Raw genomic sequence first — 18,657 nt, 5'->3', positions numbered from 1 at the left:
GAACTATTTAAAGATCCAAGTGACCAGTACAGGCTTAGAGACCACACACACACACCCTGTCCTGCCAGTGGCTTTCTGTACCCGGACGCAGGTCTGGCTGCAGGTGCTGATGTAAAGGAAAGTGGTTTATTTGCAGGTACCTGCCATCTAGAGGATGGGGGACACATGTCTCAAAGCCCATCTCCTGGAAGATGGGGACTCAGGTCACAAAGCCCACCTCCACCTCTTATTGGAGGCAAAGGCTTTTTATAAGGAGGGAGAGGAGAACAGAACACAGAGATCAAGAAAGGGAGCTGCAAAGTTCTCTACATGCAGACGAAGAGTCCATTCCGATAAGGCAAGTGATGGTCTGGTGTGCGTCACCCTGGTTTACTCCTCATGGTTTACTCATCCTGGCTCCACAGTTGAAGGTTAGCAAATTTCCCAGAGCTGGGATGCCTGAAGGTCAGGGTCTGTGTTTTTTGAAGTTAGTTCCTAGGATTCTTCTATAGACATGCTGTTCATCTATAAGCTACATATCAGTCAGACTCAGCACTTACAGAAACAATGTCAAAGGAATGCTGGGGTGGGTTACCATTGTCCACTGTTAAACTTCCTCGTATGAACTCTGGAACCACGGACACAAATGTAAATCCAGACTCTAGCTGGGCCGGTTATTCTCCGAGTCCCACTTTCTTTACCTGTAAAAGGGGGATTCCCGGCCTTGAAGGACGAGGTGAGAACTTAGTACAGTGCCTAGCCAGGCTCCACAGTGACAGCCATCCCCACGCTCAAGGTTGCCGGCGCTGCAGTGACTCCACACCACGCCATCTTGCCCTTGCACTTGGATGGCAGTGCGGGGCTCTCAGTCCTGCCTGCACACTTTCATCTCCCAAGAGCTTTTGAAAATATCAGTGGCCCACCTGAAATTTCTAGGACTGGGTCCTTCATCTGTATTATAACAACGTCCCAGGAGGTTACAACGCAGTTCGGGGGGCGAGTCTCCACCTCAGACCACAGTCCCCCCCTACCTAGAGCAGAGAGGGCGCATCAACAGCAACGAACAAGCAGGGCAGATTCGGCTTCCGGCTGCCCCGGCTGGGTGCTGTCCAGAAATGCGCAGTCTGGGGGAGCTACTCGGCTCAGATGCGGTCACTGCTAATGCGGGGACTGTCCCGTCTGCAGCCTTGGGGCCTGGCTGAGGAGTCACAGGCGAGGCGCGCAGAGCGCAGACCAGGGCCCGCCAGGTCCCCCCAGCTGTCACCTGCACACCGCTCCTTCACTTGGCCCCAGCCGCGTGTCTGTCCGCAGAACAGCGCCTAGGTCCCGGGTGCAGGAGCCTGGGAGCCTGTGCGCCCGCTCCCGCATCCCAGCACGGCAGTTGTCGCAGGCACGCCTCCGGAAGACTCAGGCACACCCTCCACCGGCACACAACTCGCGCGAGAACTCGTCCGGGAGGACCGCGCCTTCTTTGATGCCACCCAGAACGGAGCGGAAGTCCCGGGGAGCCGCAGCGCGCAGACGCCGCACGCCAGCCCCGCGCCACCGCGCCGTAAGTGCGCAGGCGCGTCGGCCGCTCTCTTTTGGGCTTGTCTCTCCCAGTCCCCAGACGCCAGCGGCCGTTGGGTCCTATGTCGCGCCGGGCCCTCCGGAGACTGAGGGGGGAACAGCGCGGACAGGAGCCCCTCGGGCCCGGCGCCCTGCCGTTTGGCTTCCGTGATGACGACGATGCGGAAGAAGGACCAAAGCGGGGGCCAGGTGGACGGCGCCTCCCGGGCGCTGGGAAGGAGGGCGTCCAAGTCAACAACCGTTTCGAGCTGGTGAGCTGAGCTGCCTGGGGTAGAGCGGCGGGGACCCCGCGTGTGAGGCGGGTCTGCACTGGGGCGAGTCAGTGCGGGCGGGGCGCGCGGGGGAGAGGGCGAGTCAGTGACGTCACTGGGCGGGGCGACCTGGGGTCCGGGCTGTACTGGGGAGGGCGGGGCGAAGGAGTGGGTGTGGCTGGGGTCATGGGGGTCGGGCAGGGGCAGCGGGCAGGGCTACCTCCGGTTTGGGCCAATGCTATGGGCGGGGCCATAGTGTCCAGGGGCGGGGCAAGTGGGCTTTGAGCTACCCTGGAGTGGGCGTGGCCGTAAGTTGAAGTGGGGTCGTAGCGCGGTGGGCGGGGCTGTGCCGTCGATGGGCGGGGCCTAAACACGGGGGGCGGGGCTTCTCAATTTTCATCTCCACGCCAGGCACTTGCAGGGTCTTTACAAACATTCTCCTTTACTTCTCACACTCCGGACGTGGTCTTTTGCTCATCGCTGCATCTCTGACAGCCAGGGGTCCGGCAGAGAGAAATAACAGTAGATGCGCATTGAAGGGATAAACTCCCACCTGTGTCTCCTTAGCGCTAGCCTCAGTCTGTAATCTTGCTTGTGTGTGTCGTCTGTTTTTTTGTAGATTTAAAGTAAAATCCCCACCTGAGGATATGTTTACTGATTTTAGAGAGAGAGGGAGAGAGAGAGAAACATTGATGTGAGAGAAACACCAACCAACGCCTCTCAAATGCGCCCCGGCTGGAGATCGAACCTACAATCTTTTGGTGTATGGGACGACGCTCCAACCCACTGAGCCCCCCGGCCAGGGCGCATGTTCCCTATCCTGTCCTCGCTTCCCTGAGCTCCTTGTGTGGGCAGGGAACCTGTGTGTGTGTTCACATGTGTCTCCTGCACTGTATGAGTGCTCAGTGTGTGCACAGAAACAGCACTGCTCGTTTCGTTGAAGTTTAGCTTGCCCTAGAGCTTGTCATGAATTTAAATTCTCAAAGGGGGCTAAAAAAGAGGATTTTTTTTTTTTTTTTTAAGGAAAAGGGCATGACTTTATAACAGGAAACCAGCACCAGCTTCACTGAGAGGCACTGGTGGCACCATTAGTTGAACGATGGGGAAAGTGTGGGTGCCAGTCCCTCCATGACCCCTAAAGTTCAGAGGAAATGTCCACAGGCGGCCTCATTCCAGCTTCCTTCCTTTGCTGCAAGACCTTAACCAGGCAGACCACACCTGGGCCCCAGACCTCCTGATGCTGCCACAAATTGGCGTCTGAGGTCGGAATTGCCCTGCTGTTGGGGGCGCTGTCACATACCCCGTTTTGGTAGAATTCCAGCATCTTCAAAGCAGGTGCACTTTTTATCAACAGAGATCTATGGATTTGCTAGACAGACATGCGTGGCACACTCCTGAGTTCTGCCCTTCCACAGGGAAGTCTCCACTGGTAAAGAAAGCAAAACCCGAGCACCCGAAGCTTCGTCCTGCTTTCTTTTCTCTGCTGCTTTCCCGCGGAGGCAGCAGGCCCGCTGAGGACAGCGGTGGGTGCCTCTGCCTTGCATCCTCATCAACGGAAAGTCACAACCACAGTGTGGTCCCAACTGTACTTCAAAGTGAGCTCAGGCTTGTGGGGCTAGAGTAGAATTTTTTTTCTTTTAGCTTTATATTTTTCAGATGTTTTGATTTTAACATGTAATTTTATTTATTTACTTTTTGACTTTACCAGATTGGGTCCATCAGATCTGGTTAGTGTTCCATGGTGGCCTCTTATGTGTTCATTACTTTATTAGCTGAAGGGCCAGAGCTTCTCTAGTAACTTGTACCCACCTCTGCTGCTCCCCTGCCCCTGCCACCACCGCTCCTCCAGGGTGGGTGTATGTTTAGGGTGTGAGTATTCTTGGAGTTTTCCTGTTCAACATTGTGATCCTAGGGTTCATCCGTGTGGGGGGGGGTGCCAGCTCCGCTGCATGACAGCTGCCCTGGGTGGTGCTCAGACTGGGGGATAAGTGGTGACGTTTGGGAGTTCTTCCTTATGCCAGCTCTGGAGATAGGACACCCTGGGACACCTGGGCCCAAGCCCCTTGTGGCTTGTGGACTGGAGGAGCCCTGAACCAGGAGCTGCTCAGATGGTGGCCCTGTGGCCTGCAGGGTACAGCACGCTCGTGTTCCCTCCTCCACAACCCCCATGTGGCCCTGAAGGTGCCACCCAGCAGCTCCTCTCTGCCCCGTTGCTGGCGCACCTCTCAGCAGCACCAGGATGTTCTTGTGACCAGACACACATGTGATGCCCTCTTCTCTCCCCCCTGTTTCTGCAGATTACCAGTGAGGACCTGGAGGAGGGGCCTGTGGTGAATGGGGAGAGGTCTGACGGTCTGCCCACAGACGCCGGGATATCGGGGAGTAAAAGGAGGTCCCAGAGTGGAGGTGCTGAGCCCGAGAAGGATGGAGAGGTGGCTGACAGGGCAGCACCCCTGGAGCAGGTGTGGGGTCGTGTGGGGACAAGAGGAGCCCAGCCACACGCTCTGCTATCACGCCCTGAATTCCGTCTTGTTAGTTGCTCAGTTGCCCCAAACTTTCCTGGGGAGTCCTGATCAGATGTGCATGAAACCTTCAAGACTGGTGGCTGTCAAGGGGGGCTACATTCAGAGTCCCCCAGACAAGTTTCTCCAACATGAGCTCCTTCTCCCTCTTTGTTGGGAGAGTCCCCTGCTCAGCAGGGTGTGTGCCCTTTGGGGATGTGTATCTGGTATGCAGACCGGGTGGACCGGGGCCCTGGCTGGACTCACCTGGAAGAAACGTGTAGTCCCTGTCAGTTTCGTGTTCTCTACCTCACATGGGAACGTCCCTCCAGAGATCTTTTTCCTCATTTACAAGTGCTTTGGGGAGCCTCGTAGGCTCTAGGGACAAGTCTTTGCCCTCCAGAGGCCTCTGGTCGAGAGAGAGACATGGATGGACTGACAAATACAGTTGGGGAGACCTGATGAGTGTTGGGGGGCTTCCCCAAGGAGTCTTCACACACTGATGGGAGGAGAGGGCAGGGTGAAGGTGTGGCAGTTGTTGAGGCTGAGGGACTGTGGTGTGGGACTGGCATCCAGGTGGCTGAGTATGGCGGGGGGAGCAGCTGACAAGTGGAGGGTAAAAGCCGAGGGCCAGCGGGCGGGGGTCCCCGGGTCCCTGGGCTGTGTCGGGGGGCGCAGGAGAGGACGGTGGAGGCAGGGCACAAGGCAGGGAGGCCGGCGGGGGGTGTTCGTTGTCAGAAGTAGGTGAGGTCACAGGGCATTCAGGAAATGGAAGGGGCGCCAAGCTGTGTCCTGTGTCACTGTCCCTCTGCAGCTTCTGCTTTGCTTGTCAGGGTTGACGATCTCGTCTCTTTCTTTCAATTAAGATGTTTTTCTTTTGTTAGTCGAATGCCAGTGGCAAACTCCGAAAGAAGAAAAAGAAACAGAAAAATAAGAAAAATACTGCAGGAGAGACTCTGGTATGTCCAGCCGATGTCCTGTCTGTGGTTCGGGCTGCTCCTCAGGGAGGTGTTGGAAGCAGCTGCTCGTGTGTCTGTCTGAAGCAAACACGCCCTCAGAGTCTTACTGTCACATAATCAAACGTAGCATGAAGCTTGGACCTGGGCCCCTTGGCCCCTTCTCTTCTCATCTGTCCCCACTCCAGAAAGCTCGCACACCCAACGGCGGGCACCTCAGCTCTGCAGCTGCGCCCCATGCGCTCAGGCCCTGAGCTATGTCTGGTGCTGAGGTGCAGGCGCCCCCAGGGGCAGTGCGTCTTTGGAAAGTATGTTTTCAAATTGCCCTTGGACAGAGTTGTCCCTCTTTTAGTCCCCAGAAAGAGGGCAGCTTTGCAGCTGTTCACTCAGAATCTCCGGTCCCAGCACAGTGACCGAGGAAGTGATTGTGCTCTGAGCCCAGGCGTGCAGGGGCCCTTCTGGTTCTGGGGTGCTGCCTGGTCTGAGCTTCCCCTTGGGAAGAATCTCTCCTTTCTCAGTTACGTGCAATAGTTCTTTGTAAAAGTAAATCATGTAGTTATTGGTTGTTGTAACATTTAAAACGAAGTGAGGATCGTGATTAGCATGTGGTCTTGGGGCTTTTAGGAAAATGGGCTGGAAGACATCGACCACCTTTTGGAGAGCATTGAGGACGGCGGGGGCCCGCAGCTCCCCAGCCCACAGCCCCCGAGCACGAAGAAGCCCGTGCTGTATGTGGAGCACAGGTACCGCCTCCCTTCTGGCGTCGCCGCAGACTCCATGGCGAGGAAGAAGCAGGAAGTTTACTCTCCTTTCTCCAAAGTGATATGAGTTCATTATCAAACACTGAGGAACAAGGAGAAAGGGGACAAGGGCCATTCCTCCACTTCCAAGGGCCTTTTGCTCTTAACTTTGTACGTGTGTGGGAACACACTTACTGTAAGAAGTCATCCTGGGATCACTTACCCATCTTACTCCAAAGATGCTGAAGGAAACCCTGTCCCCACTACAGGGACTGCTCCTGAGTCTGGGGACAGACCTGCTGTCCTGACCCATCCTGAGAGTCATAGCCCCTCAGGCTGCCTCCTGGGGTTGGGGGACTGTAGAAACTGCAGGCCTACAGACTGTCTTTGACACCAAAATAGCTGTTTCCTTACTGGGATTTTTATGTGACTTTCTAGAATTCTCAGCATCATTGTAAAAGAACTCAATTTCATTTTTCTTTTAAATTCTCTAGACACCTGAATCCAGACACGGAACTGAAAAGGTATTTCGGTGCCCGAGCTGTACTGGGGGAGCAAAGGTAAGACCAACAAGGGCCGTGTTCTCAAAGCTCAGGCGGGCAGATGAGACCCTGCGGCCGCTGGTTCTGGGGCGTCATCTGAGGGCGGGGCCTGGGGGTTGGCCTTGCGTGTGGCTGCAGGGCCCGCTGCCTTCTGCAGCAAAGGCTCCGCGAGTCTGCAGGTTCTGAGCTTCCGGCCTTGAAACCTTACGCAGCTGGCAGCACAACTAACCTGAAGTTCCGGTCCTGGGACAGCTTTGATCTTTGTCAATGTAACAGTTCTTAGTGGCTGGTGCCCGTGGGAGACACAGTGAGACCTGCTCAGAGCGGGAGGGTCTGGCTCTGGGACTCCCGTGGAGGCTCGGGTGTTCTGGGGGCTTTCATGCCAATAGAAACTTTGTCTTTTCAAGTACTTCTTTTTTTTTAATTATAGAACTAAATGCTTCTCATCAAAAAATCCAAGCAAGTCAGAATTGTCTACTCTGACAACCCCCAAAATGATAACCCTTTAGGACGGGTCACTGGGTCCCCGCACGTCCCCAGGGTAACAGAGGCATGCCGGTCCCCACATACCCTTCCATCCACACCCTGGTACACGGGACTGCACCCCCCCCCCTACAGGGGACAGGCGTTAGGCTGGGTGTTGGCTGCAGCCCGCCCACATCTGTGCCAGCATTTCTAGAGAAATGGCCCAGGATTGGGTTTTCCCAGTGACACGTCACCCCATTTGCCTCCAGAAAAGCTGCACAGCGGTGCGCACCCCGACCTCCGTGAGTCCTCCTGACCCTCACCAGGCACGGGAGGGTCTAACATCTGCCGAATGTCTACACAAAACGTGGTCTTGGTGTTTTGACCTGTCTTTGATTATGTGTGAGGATGAGGATTTTTTCCTATTATTTGTCCACACTTTTCTTGTATTTATAATGGTTGTTACTTTCTATTTGCTTTTATTTTTGGTTTTATTTAAGACACAAGGGTTTCTGACCTTGTCTTCTTTCCGGAATATTAATGAAAAACATTTTTACTTGAAACCATCCCTGCCTGTCCTCTGGGCTGCCCAGGCTGGCCTTCTCCCTGTCCCCACCCTCACTTTCTGTGTTTGCACCTGCTTGGTCTGTCTTTGCCTTTTGTTGACATTTTTGCCTGGTCTTATTTCTGTGTGAGTTAAAGTTAGTAATTAGTTAATAGTAATTACATTTATTGTTTTGTACTTAGGTATGTCTTTAAAGTTTAAGTTCTACTGAAGGGCTTCCTTGAGAAGCCACAGTCCCCTCCTCATCCCTTCTGGCCCTCGTCCCTCACCTGCTCCCGCCTGTGTCTGACAGCGTCGCTGGTGGTCACACAGCATCCCAGCCACTGGTGCCCTGCTCTTTCTCGGGTTCTCCGCTGACGTCCTGCTGTGATGGGCCTGGCTGGCTGGCTCACTCGCTCACTCTCCCCTCTTCTGCCTCCACGGCTCCTCTGCCCACCTCCCAGCACAGCCAGAGCGGCTTCGGTTCTGTACAGATGTCTCTGCGGGGCTGGGCTGTCCCTGGGGTTCCACAGACGGGGCGGTCCCAGCATCCAAGCCATTCTCCCTGGGGCGCCGGCCACTGGCCCAGAATCATCTCGCAGTTTAGTTTCCTTTCGATTTGACCAGGTGTCTCCTGTGCAGCTGTCTCCTCCCTGCAGTTTTTGACTTACTTACTGGGAGCAGAAACACACTTTTATCCTGTTCCTAACACAGTTTACATTTTTTTTCATGGTTTTTTTTAATGATATAGTTCAGATTATTAAAGAAGTATAGAGAATTATATACACACGTCCACACACTTGTCACTCAGCTTAAGAAACAAAATGCACTCGGAGGAAGCCCTCCATTCGACCAGGACTCTGGGAAGGCCTGGCCCCTGCAGAGAGAGTCCAGTGTGCGGGGCCAGGGAGGGAGGACGGTTCATACCGAGGTCCGCGGTGCTGTGCCCTCCACCTCCGGCTGCCCTCGCTGCTCCTCCCAGACACTGAGGCCAGTGCTGATGGTAGCGTGCTGCCCGGTCTCTTCCCTCTGCAGGCTTGTTGCCATGTTGGGCCGTCCCAGGAGAGGGGAGGAGGTGTGACCGCGTCTCCAGAGGGAGGTCCGCCCTGTGTGGCCTGTCCTGCCTGCCCCCAGACGCAGCTCCTGTGTGTCCACAGTGTCCCTGCAGACCCATCTCATTCTTCCCTTCAGTTCAGGGCTTGACTGTCTCCTTCCACCTTCCCTTCCAGTTTGCTGGGCTGCGACTTGCCTGTTTCTTTTCTTTCTCTGATCATCTGGGTATCCAGGTTACCGTTCCCAGCTTCATCAGGCAGTGGTTGCGTGGAGTTACTCCCGCATGTGGAGGTGCGGCCGCTCGCCTGCCCCCCCAGCCCTGAGGTTTGGCTCCCACAGCCGGGCAGAGGTTGGGCAGCGCAGGTGAAGCTGTGCCGTGTCCTGTTCTCCGCAGGCCGCGGCAGAGACAGCGCGTGTACCCCAAGTGTACGTGGCTGACGACCCCTAAGAGTACCTGGCCCCGGTACAGCAAGCCAGGTGAGGGGCTGCGGAGGGGTGGGGCTGTGCCGTGACTGATGTCGGGCACTATTGGGGTCCAAGCCCGTTGGGCCAGGTCACTCCTCTGTGCAAAACCATGTGCAGGTGTATGACCGGGTGCCTGCCGTGGTGCTGGCGGAGAGACACCCAGGCCGGGGCGCAGACCCCCCAACGCCAATGGCATGTCTTCCTGACCGTGTTTTCATGCAGCTTTTTTCTACATTCTTGTTTTTTCCTGTGGATACCATACCATAGGAAGCAATGAAGTTCATTTTTAAAGTGTTATATTTTATATATTTTTAAAATACTTTGTATTTTGTTGCAAACTAGTAAGTCACATAATTTAAAGAAAAACAGCAACAGTGCAGGAAGGCATGGGGTATGAGTGTCTTGTCGGGGCTGCTTGGATGCACGGCCTGGAGGAACCCCTGAGAGCCCTCCGGCGGGGGCGGGGGAAGGAAGCCCTGAGCGCGGGGTGCCCGGTAGCGCGCAGCCGTGGTGCGGCCGTCAGTGGAGTGTGAGCCAGGGGCTACTGGGAACCACCGCCCGAGCTCATGGAAGTGGTGGAGTGAGACGGGACGTTCTAGGTTCATCAGCAGAAACAACCCTGCACCCCAAAAGCTGGGCACGAGCAGGAGAAAAGGGCGCCTGGCCACAGGTTACAGTCCCGCCACCTCCGTGCCTGCCTGGCCCCTGCTGCCCTGGGCCTCAGGCTCTATCCACGCTCCTAGCGGGGAGGCACCTCTGCAGGGAAAGAGCAGAGGCGGGGCCGGCACTCCAGTGTGGCAGCTCAGGCTGAGCGTGCAGAGGGTCCTCACCAAGGGCACCTCGAGGGACCTGCCCTGGCGTTGTCCCCAGGCCTGTCCATGCGGCTGCTGGAGTCCAGGAAGGGACTGTCCTACTTCGCGTTCGAGCACAATGAGGAGTACCAGCAGACGCAGCACAAGTTCCTGGCGGCCGTGCACTCCATGGAGCCCAACAACATCGTGGTGCGTGGGGCCCGGCCGAGCGGCAGGGGCAGGGGGAGGCACCTGGGTACAGGAGTCCCGAGCTGCCTCTGGTCAGGTCAGAGATTTGGCTTCGCCACGTGTCACCGGCGTCTGAGCTGGAGGACCGAGAGTCAGCCCTGGAGGCGTTTCCCTGAGGCTTAGGTGTCCCAGAGATAGCCGGCACCTGCAGCTGTGGGCAGCGCTCCCTCCCGCCTTGCAGGTGCTGCTGCAGACCAGCCCCTATCACGTGGACTCGCTGCTGCAGCTCAGCGACGCCTGCCGGTTCCAGGACGATCAGGAGATGGCGCGCGACCTCGTAGGTGAGAGCCGCCCGCACCCCGCCTGCTGCCACGCCCTCGGGTCCCCGCACACGTGTCTCCGAGGCTGGCTGGCGGCATAGCTGCCGTTTGGTGAAACAGCTGGGGTGCAATGGGTTTGCCGGGATATTATAAAAATAACGGCTTCGGGATATAATCCATAGCACATACAATTAACGCCCCTAAAGTGGCTTTTAATAGGTGCCAGACTGCGCAGCCTCCTAGTTCCTAGACCATTTTCATAGCTTATAAAAGAAACCCCAACTCATCGGTCGCCCGCCTCCACGTCCCCAGCCTCTGGCAACCACTAGTCTGCTTTCTGTCTCTGGGTTTGCCTGTTGGGGACATTTCCGAGTGATGGGGCCGTGTGAACGTGTCGGTCTGGCTTGTTCACTCACCAGCGTCTCCAGGGCTAGATGACATCCTGCTGTGTGATGGCCACACTGTGTGTACCCACTAGCACTTGACAGACACTGGGTCCTTTCCGCGTTTCGGCCCTTGTGAATGAGCTGCTGCGGCCTGTGTGTGTGAGTTTTGTGAGGACATGAGTGCATTTCTTTCTTTTTTTTTTAATCCTCACCTGAGGATTCTTTTTCATTGCTTTTTAGAGAGAGAGGAAGGGAGAGAGCAGGCACAAGAAGCATCAATGTGCGAGGGAAACATCGATCGGGTGCCTCCTGCACGCCCCGACCGGGGGTCGAACCCACAGCCTGGGCACATGCCCCGACCGGGAATCGCACCCACGACCTTTCGGTCTATGGGACGACGCTCCAACCGACTGAGCCACCCGGCCAGGGAAGGATATGTGTGCATTTCTGTCTGGAGTCCGGGTGTTGCCAGCTCAGACCCTGTGGGGGAAGTAACTGCGAAGTGGCCTCAGTGACCTCCAGAGCCACGTCCGTGCTTGGTCACGTCCCCAAATCCTAGTTACCTGACCTCCTTCCTTCCAGAGCTTTCCTTGTGGTGAGCCACAGAGGACGGGGCTGCAGCTACCGCGCGGTGGCTGTGACGCCCTGCCCTGGTGTTTGTGTGGCCCACAGAGAGAGCACTGTGCAGCATGGAGTGTGCTTTCCACCCCCTGTTCAGCCTCACGAGCGGGACCTGCCGGCTGGATTACCGCAGACCCGAGAACAGGTGGGTGCGCACACTCGCTGCTCTGTCTCCTGGGTGGTGATGCTGTCACAGGTGACATGAGACCCAGTGTAGGGGAGTGGGTGCAGGGTCTGTCCACAAGGGGTCCCGCCCGGTGGCTGGGACCAGGCATTTCATTATTTAAACATGAGTGCTGGAGGGCTGGGCGGGACTTGTCCGTGTCAGCAGTGAGTCTGCTTCTGCATAGTGGGGTCTGCCCTCGTGTTCCCTCGTGTCTTTGCACCAGAGGAGCTGTGCCCTGAGAGTTCAGAGAGCTTGGCCATGCTTTGTGCACAGTGTGTGGGCTTCTTCAGTGAGCGGCTAGGATTCAGCCCGATCGTGTACCTGGCAGTGACCAGTCCTGCACCCAGGACCCCCTTGTCTTGCAGAAACTTCTGCCACCCCAAGGCCCCCGCTCAGGCCCTGAGTGGCCTCAGCAGCCCCACTGCTGACCGCAGCCTGGTCTTCAGGGCCCTGGTGGTGTGGGCATGCCGGCATCCTGGGTCCTGCTCACCCTCCTGTGCTCTCCAGCCACCCATGGTTATCCGCAGCGAGAGGCGTTTCCCCAACCCTGGGGGCATGCTGGTCCGGGCGGGCTGACCCCTGCACATCTGCGCTGTGGCGGCAGCTGCATGCCCCATGGGTAGTGTTCGTTAGCCTTGTCTCTCCAGTCACACTCTGAGTGCACTGAGACAGGTTGTAGGTACTAACACTTCCAGCCATTCCCCAGGTGCGGGAGGCTGGTATGCGTGGTACAGAGGGCTGTAGCTGCTGTGTGGAGCCAGGACCGAAACACAGGCCCTTAACCGGCTGGCACATGTGCGCCACACCTGGGCAGTAGGTATTGATGGAAATAATGGTCTGCTGGGATCATTCCAGTCACCGACTTGTCACATCAACAACAGAGCTGCTGCAGCTGTTGAAGTGTGAGGATAAATTAAGGTCATAATGACAGTGGGTTTTAACTCTGTTCTCTTAAATGATTTAAAAAAAATAACCCAAGATAAAGGCTTGAACTAATAGAGAAGCTTGGTTTTCTGTACGTGGAGACAACGTACGACTCAAACAGCAAGCAGAGTGTCGCCTTCTCTGCAGACCGGGGAACGTTCTCCAACACTCATGGCAATTAGGCCCCACAGGAAGTGCCGGCGCAGCCTGCGGGACAGGGCGGCATGGCTTTGCCATCTGTTGTCGCTCTAATCCGCACGGCACTGTCTTGGGTCTAGGAGCTTCTACCTGGCCCTGTACAAGCAGATGAGCTTCCTCGAGAAGCGAGGCTGCCCGCGCACGGCGCTGGAGTACTGCAAGCTCATCCTGAGGTAGGTGTCCCGGCCGCGGCGGTGGTCGCTTCTCAGTAGCCGCAGGCCCGTGACAGCAGCGTGGGCCCACTCTGGGTTTTGTCTCCCTCTGCCCCTTCTGCTGGCGCTGCCTCTGGAAGCCTTGAGCCCGATGAGGACCCCCTGTGCATGCTGCTGCTGGTGGACCACCTGGCCTTACGGGCGCGCACCTACGAGTACTTGACCCGCCTGTTCCAGGAGTGGGAGGTAGGTGTGAGTAGCAGACGTGGCCCTGGCAGGGCCCCTGCAGACCCCAGTGCACCTGGCCCGGTCTGACTGACAGGCCCGGAGAAGCCGTCTCGGTCATGAGAGTGACTGTCAAGGTATCCAGAGCTTGTGCTCAGGCCACCCCGATTTTACATAATAACGCCCCAAAGCACAAGAGTGCCAATGCCAGGGACGTGGCGCTGGCGCGGGAAAGCTGTCAGGCGCCGCATCTATGTGAGAAGAGAAGGGAAACCTTGTCTGAACGGGGAAAGAAACAGCTGTAGGCTGTGGCTGCTGAGGTCTGCGGTGAGAACGACTCTCCCGTCAGTGAAACTTAAAAACAGAAGAGAACTTCCCGCTGCGTTCACTGTTGCGCCTCAAACCGTTGTCCCGTTTCGTCGTTAATTTCTTACTCGGCCGGACGTACAAACAGCCTGGTCACGGGGACACGCGCAGGGAGGGGCGCACTGCCCCACACGCTTCGGTACCAGCCGCAGCGTCAGGCACCCACTGCCGTCTTGGAGCACGTCCCTCGTGGATAAGGGGGGGCTACTGTGTTTGTCATTTCTTCGAAGAGAACCCCCCCGATGTGAGAACGCCACTGTCACAGTGCATCGCTGTCTGAGACTTTGCTTCTGTCTTCGCCCCTTGCAGGCTCATCGCAACCTGTCCCAGCTCCCGAACTTTGCCTTCTCTGTGCCGTTGGCTTATTTCCTGCTGAGTCAGCAGGCGGACCTCCCCGACCAGGAGCTCAGCTCCGCCAGGGAAAAGGCCTCCCACCTGGTGCGCCAGGCGCTCATTATGTTCCCTGGAGGTGGGTGCTCCTCCCCAGCCCCGCCCTCCCCATCAGACCCACCCGAGTGACCCAGCCAAAACTGAGGAGTGGGGACTGAGCTGGGTCTCAGAATGGCTTGGGATTTTAGGATGTCTTTTGATGTTAGCTGTTTGTTTGAAAAAGACTTAGCTTCTGAAGACGCTGTGGCATTTTCTAGGGAGCAGGAAGCAAGGCCCTGGACGGTGGGGGAAGAGGGGGCAGGAGGGCAAGTCAGCCAGCTGGGCCTCACGCTCTGTCCTGCAACCTGCTTCTCTCGGTTTGAGGGACTGAGATATCAGTTGTGCTGGGGCCTCTCGAGCGACCGTCCCATGGGGTCGGTGCAGGCCAAGGCCTGGCTTGGGCCTGGGAAAGGAGCTCGCGCTTGTCCCTCAGGAAGGGAGGCAGACAGCGGGACGGTGTGTGACGTGGCGCTAGAGAGAAGATGGGGGCTCCAGACAGGGACTGTGAGGCCAGGGGGCGGGGCTGGGCAGGGAGGGGGGCGCGGCGCTCAGGCTCCCAGCACCCCACACCCTCAGCCGCCTCCGCCCGGCTGCGCGCCTTGGCCTCGCTCGCTGTGCACACGCTGGGCTGCCCAGCAGGTCTAGGGAACTGACCCTCCCCACCCAGCGGCTGGACTCGCGTGGAGGAGGGAGGTCTGCCACCAGGTTCCTGCCCAGTGGTGTCTGCACACGGCGGGTGGGTTAGAGGTGGGGCTTTGGAGCCCCCTGCCCAGCACAGCTGCCCACCAGTGCAGCCTGCTTGCTGACCCTCAGGGGTGAGTGGCCTTCACCTATTCGGCTGCCTCTGAGTAGAGCCCAGATCAGGAGCCTCACGCTGCGTCTGGACGGAGCTCCCTGGGGAGGCACTGGGAAGAGTGGGGGCACTGCCTAGGGGATGGGCCACGTGGGCTCTGTGATGAGAACGTCCGGTACCTGTGCTCAGAGGGGTCCTGGGTGAGCCCCCTCAGGTGCAGACAGGGCCACTGCGAAGCAGCAGGACAGAGGACGCCTGCGGGCGTGAGTGACGCCCGGGCCTCCGCCTCCTCCCGCAGTGCTGATGCCCTTGCTCGAGCGCTGCAGTGTGCGGCCGGACGCCGCCGTGGCCGGGCACCGCTTCTTTGGACCCAATGCCGAGATAAGGTAGAGACTGGAAGGTGCTCCAAGGGGGCCGAGTGCCTGTGTGTTTGTGGTGGGTACCTGTCTCCCTAGTGGGTGTTGTGCTCACGTGTGCATGGGCCCGGGCCCCGTGTTCATATAGTTGTTGGCCTGACCTGTTGGACGTGGAGCTGGCAGGTGTGTGAGTAACCTGCAGTCCAAAGCACAAGGCTTCCCAACGAGCGGGGAGGGCAGGGCATGGGCGCCCCATGTCCCTTTTGCACTTTATGTCCCCATTAAGGAACTTTTACTTAGTCAGGACGACATACACGTAAAGGAGATAGCACCTGTGTGCCCCGCCTCTGGGTAGCAGCACGTCCCAGGTTGGCAGCCCCCTTGGGGCAGCCTCATTCACTCCAGGCTGTGAGCACACCCTGGACGTGCCCCCACAGGTGCCAGCAGGCTCGTGGAGGCCAGGCACTGGGCAGGGGCTGTGCTGACAGGCCCTACCTTCCCGCAGCCAGCCCCCTGCCCTGACCCAGTTGGTGAGCCTGTACCTCGGGCGGTCACACTTCCTGTGGAAGGAGGCCGCCACCATGAGCTGGCTGGAGGAGAATGTCCGGGAGGTCCTGCAAGCCGTGGATGCTGGGGACCCTGCCGTGGAAGAATGTGAGAGCAGGTGAGCCTGGGGTCTGGGCAGCTGGGCAGCACTCGGCCTGATGGGTCTATGCAAGAAGGCAAGGCCCAAGTGCTCGGGGATCTCGATCATGAAGGTAGGGGTGGGGTAGGGTGGCTCCATCCCATGGGCTGTCCCTTGTTCTCCCCGGGCCCCAGGCGGAAGGTACTCTACCAGCGTGCGCCCAGAAATATCCACCGTCATGTGATCCTCTCCGAGATCAAGGAAGCTATTGCTGCTCTGCCCCCGGTAAGAAGCGGGGCTCCCAGCAGGAGCTGATGTGGGCTGGTCCCTCCCCTCAGGGCCCTGCAGCCTGCTGCTCTGAAGTGACACCCTGACACCCTGGGTGGAGACTGCGGCATGTGTGAGGGTGGTGGTGTGTCCCACCCTCACTTCCAAAGCCTTGGGTACAGTAAACATAGCCGGGCCGCCGGGGTCGACTTCAGCAGGAAGGTCCAATCCAGAGCAGAATTGGCTGACAGGCTTGGGAGAGGGAAGCAGAAGCACAGCGTGGGGTTTGGCTGAGGCTCTGATGTGTCCCTTTCTGCAGGACGTGACCACGCAGTCTGTGATGGGCTTTGACCCTCTGCCTCCTTCAGACACCATCTACTCCTACACTAGGCCCGAGAGGTACCTGTCCCCATGGCGCTTGCTCCTTTGCTTTTCGGCTGAGGTCAGCACTTTGGGCCCTGGAGCTTGCTGCCTCCTCCAGACACAGGCCCTCAGAGCAGAGTATTTCGGGGTCACGGACCAACCCTGTAGGCATAGACCCCTTTTGTTATTTTTGTCTGACACTGAAGCATGGCTTTGTCAGGCTCAGTAGTAGGTATTGCACATACAGCGGGAAGCAAAAGTGAGGCTGCCTCTGCCCTCGTGGTGTGTACAGCGGGGAGAACACGTCAGGTATAGTCCGGAAACTGCCACCAGAAACCTCTGGGAAAGCGTGGTGGGTACACTGGACACAAGGTGCCCTAACCAGGTGATGCGGTGACAGCTGCTGGGCTTTAGCAGAAGAGCCAGCATGTGTGACGGTTCGTGTGGCCGGGCCAGGAGAGCGGGCCAAGTCCACAGCTACAGGGTGTGTGTACGGCTTCTTTTTTCCTTATGACCTTTAAAACTGGACTTGCTTTACCAAGAGTTCGTCGCCACGGATTTGTAGATCTGGAAGAGTCATCAATCAACAACTTGTCTCATTTAAGGGAACATGAGTTTTCAGATCTCAGTAGAACACATTTTGTAGAATGAATTTTTTTTCACTGAATTTCAAAACTTGGATTGCATGTTCATAGGGTAACATTTCCCTGTTAAATCCAATCAAGATAGAAATTATTGTGTCGTGGGTTCAGAAAAAAGCTGACATGCCGGATATCGCAGCCTGGACGAACGGCTGTAGGACTCACTTGCCTGAGCAGCGCTTCCCTCCCCCACCCCAGGCTCCGCAGACTGAGTCGTCAGAGCACAGGGGTCACTGGAAGGCAGCAGCTGTGTGTTTCATAGAGCTGGGCTGCAGTACCTCATTTCACCAGGAGGGGTCTTCACTGAGCACTTGTCCTGGAATCTTTATAGGACCCGTTTATGCTCCTTCAACTCTTAAGTGCTGAAGAACACTTTGAACCACAGCTTTTCTTAAAAGCAAGGCACCTATGCAGTGGCTGGTAGTCATTCTGGCTGTGGTGGGCCCTGCTTTCCACTCTGTTCAATAAGCTAGCCCCCAACTCAGGAACAGTTTCCCCCTTTACATCTGGGTGCTGGTAGCGCACCCCAAGCTGACAGTCAGTTGTGGCTGCTTGCTCCCTGCTCAGCCCCCCTCCAGCTCCTGCCTTCCTGTGCCTGCTTCATGCCCAGACCTTTCTTTTTCAGGCTGAGTCCCGTCAGCCACAGAAACACAATCGCCCTCTTCTTTCGGTCGCTGCTGCCCAGTTACACTGTGGAGGTAAGTGAGCTCGCTGGAGCCCCTCCCTGCTAGCTGGGTGCAGGCAGGTCGTCGGGCACGACTGTCCAGAGACAGCAGAGCCAGCAGCGGGGGCGTCCCATCTGCCCAGGACACTGACGGGCCTGCCTGAGCCTGTAGCTGCCAGCTGGACAGGACGGCCTTCTGTCAGCACGGCTGCTGGGTCCCCTCTGGTGGCCTGGCCACACCAGATGTGTGTGTGTATGGCCTCCTTGCCTCAGTGGGACCCCACGTCCCAGAGAGCCCTGCTCAGACGGGTCTCATTGCCACAGGAGGAGAGGCCAGAGGACGGAGGGGCCGAGGGACTGGACCACAACCAGGGCTTGAACAGGCTGATGCTGGCTGTGCGAGACATGATGGCCACCTTTCACTTCCACGACCCGGAGGCTCCGCACGAGGCCCATGCCGAGGGGGACGGGGAGTGGGACTGAGTGTGCCGTTGCCATGCCCACGCTGTGCATTCTGTTCCTGGTTCATCTGGTCAGAACTGGCCAGCTCTCAAAGTAAAACTGCCGTGTTTGCTCGCCTGTCCTGTCTCCTGTCAGCGTGAATGGTCACGCCTACATGCGTGAGCTCTGCTTTCCCAGGGCTGGGTCGGGGCCCAGTGTGCTGCTCTTGGAACCAGCACGGCTGGCCCAGGGCGGGAAGAGCTGGTGCTGGGTCCTCCGCTGGGCACAGGCACCGGCTCGCCAGTCTGACCAAATGGTTGTGTTGGGAAGCGCCGAGTCCCACGGGCAGCGTGAGCGGGTGGCGCGGGGGAACAGACAGAGATTGGGGGTGTTGGCTCTGCAGGGTGAGCAGAGTGTGGCAGGTGGGTTTGTCAGCTGGGGCAGGTCCTGGCATACTTGATTGGCAACCGAGAACCACACGGGGCTGCCTGGGACTCAGAAGCCTGTCTGGTGCGGAAGGACCCAGGGCACTGAGGTGAGCTGGAGGGATCCTGTCAAGCCCAGCCCTCCCCAAGCTGAAAGGACACTGGACCCCGTGACCCAGCTCTGGGCCAGCCCTTCCTGAGGTTCCTCATGGTGAGAGCCCGGGGCTGGCTGTGTGTCCCCTGGCCCTCG

The 18,657-nt window shown here is 57.7% G+C and overlaps 1 protein-coding gene across 2 annotated transcripts; it reads left to right on the top strand.

Moving 5' to 3' along the window:
- Positions 1-1,498: 1,498 nt before the first annotated feature.
- Positions 1,499-18,120, top strand: TCF25 (TCF25 ribosome quality control complex subunit). Of its 2 annotated transcripts, XM_090261414.1 has the most exons (19): positions 1,499-1,799; positions 4,097-4,124; positions 4,158-4,261; positions 5,185-5,259; positions 5,881-5,999; positions 6,491-6,556; positions 8,995-9,077; positions 9,936-10,066; positions 10,287-10,386; positions 11,424-11,517; positions 12,741-12,833; positions 12,953-13,058; positions 13,713-13,872; positions 14,924-15,011; positions 15,487-15,645; positions 15,801-15,891; positions 16,193-16,272; positions 17,503-17,575; positions 17,866-18,120. In XM_090261414.1, exons 1-19 carry the CDS (start codon positions 1,611-1,613, stop codon positions 18,022-18,024), a joined length of 1,998 nt encoding a protein of 665 aa, XP_090117540.1. In that variant the 5' UTR covers positions 1,499-1,610; the 3' UTR covers positions 18,025-18,120. The 2 variants fall into 2 exon arrangements, with proteins under 2 accessions (XP_090117540.1, XP_090117539.1); XM_090261413.1 differs by having other exon boundaries at positions 4,097-4,261.
- The last annotated feature ends 537 nt before the right edge of the window (positions 18,121-18,657 follow it).

Source organism: Furipterus horrens, unplaced genomic scaffold (assembly GCF_987537825.1).
Source record: "Furipterus horrens unplaced genomic scaffold, mFurHor1.1.pri manual_scaffold_13, whole genome shotgun sequence".
In the NCBI taxonomy this organism is placed as follows: Eukaryota; Metazoa; Chordata; class Mammalia; order Chiroptera; family Furipteridae; genus Furipterus; species Furipterus horrens.
Note: the sequence above shows the minus strand (reverse complement) of the source record. Positions and strands in the feature narration are given on the sequence as shown.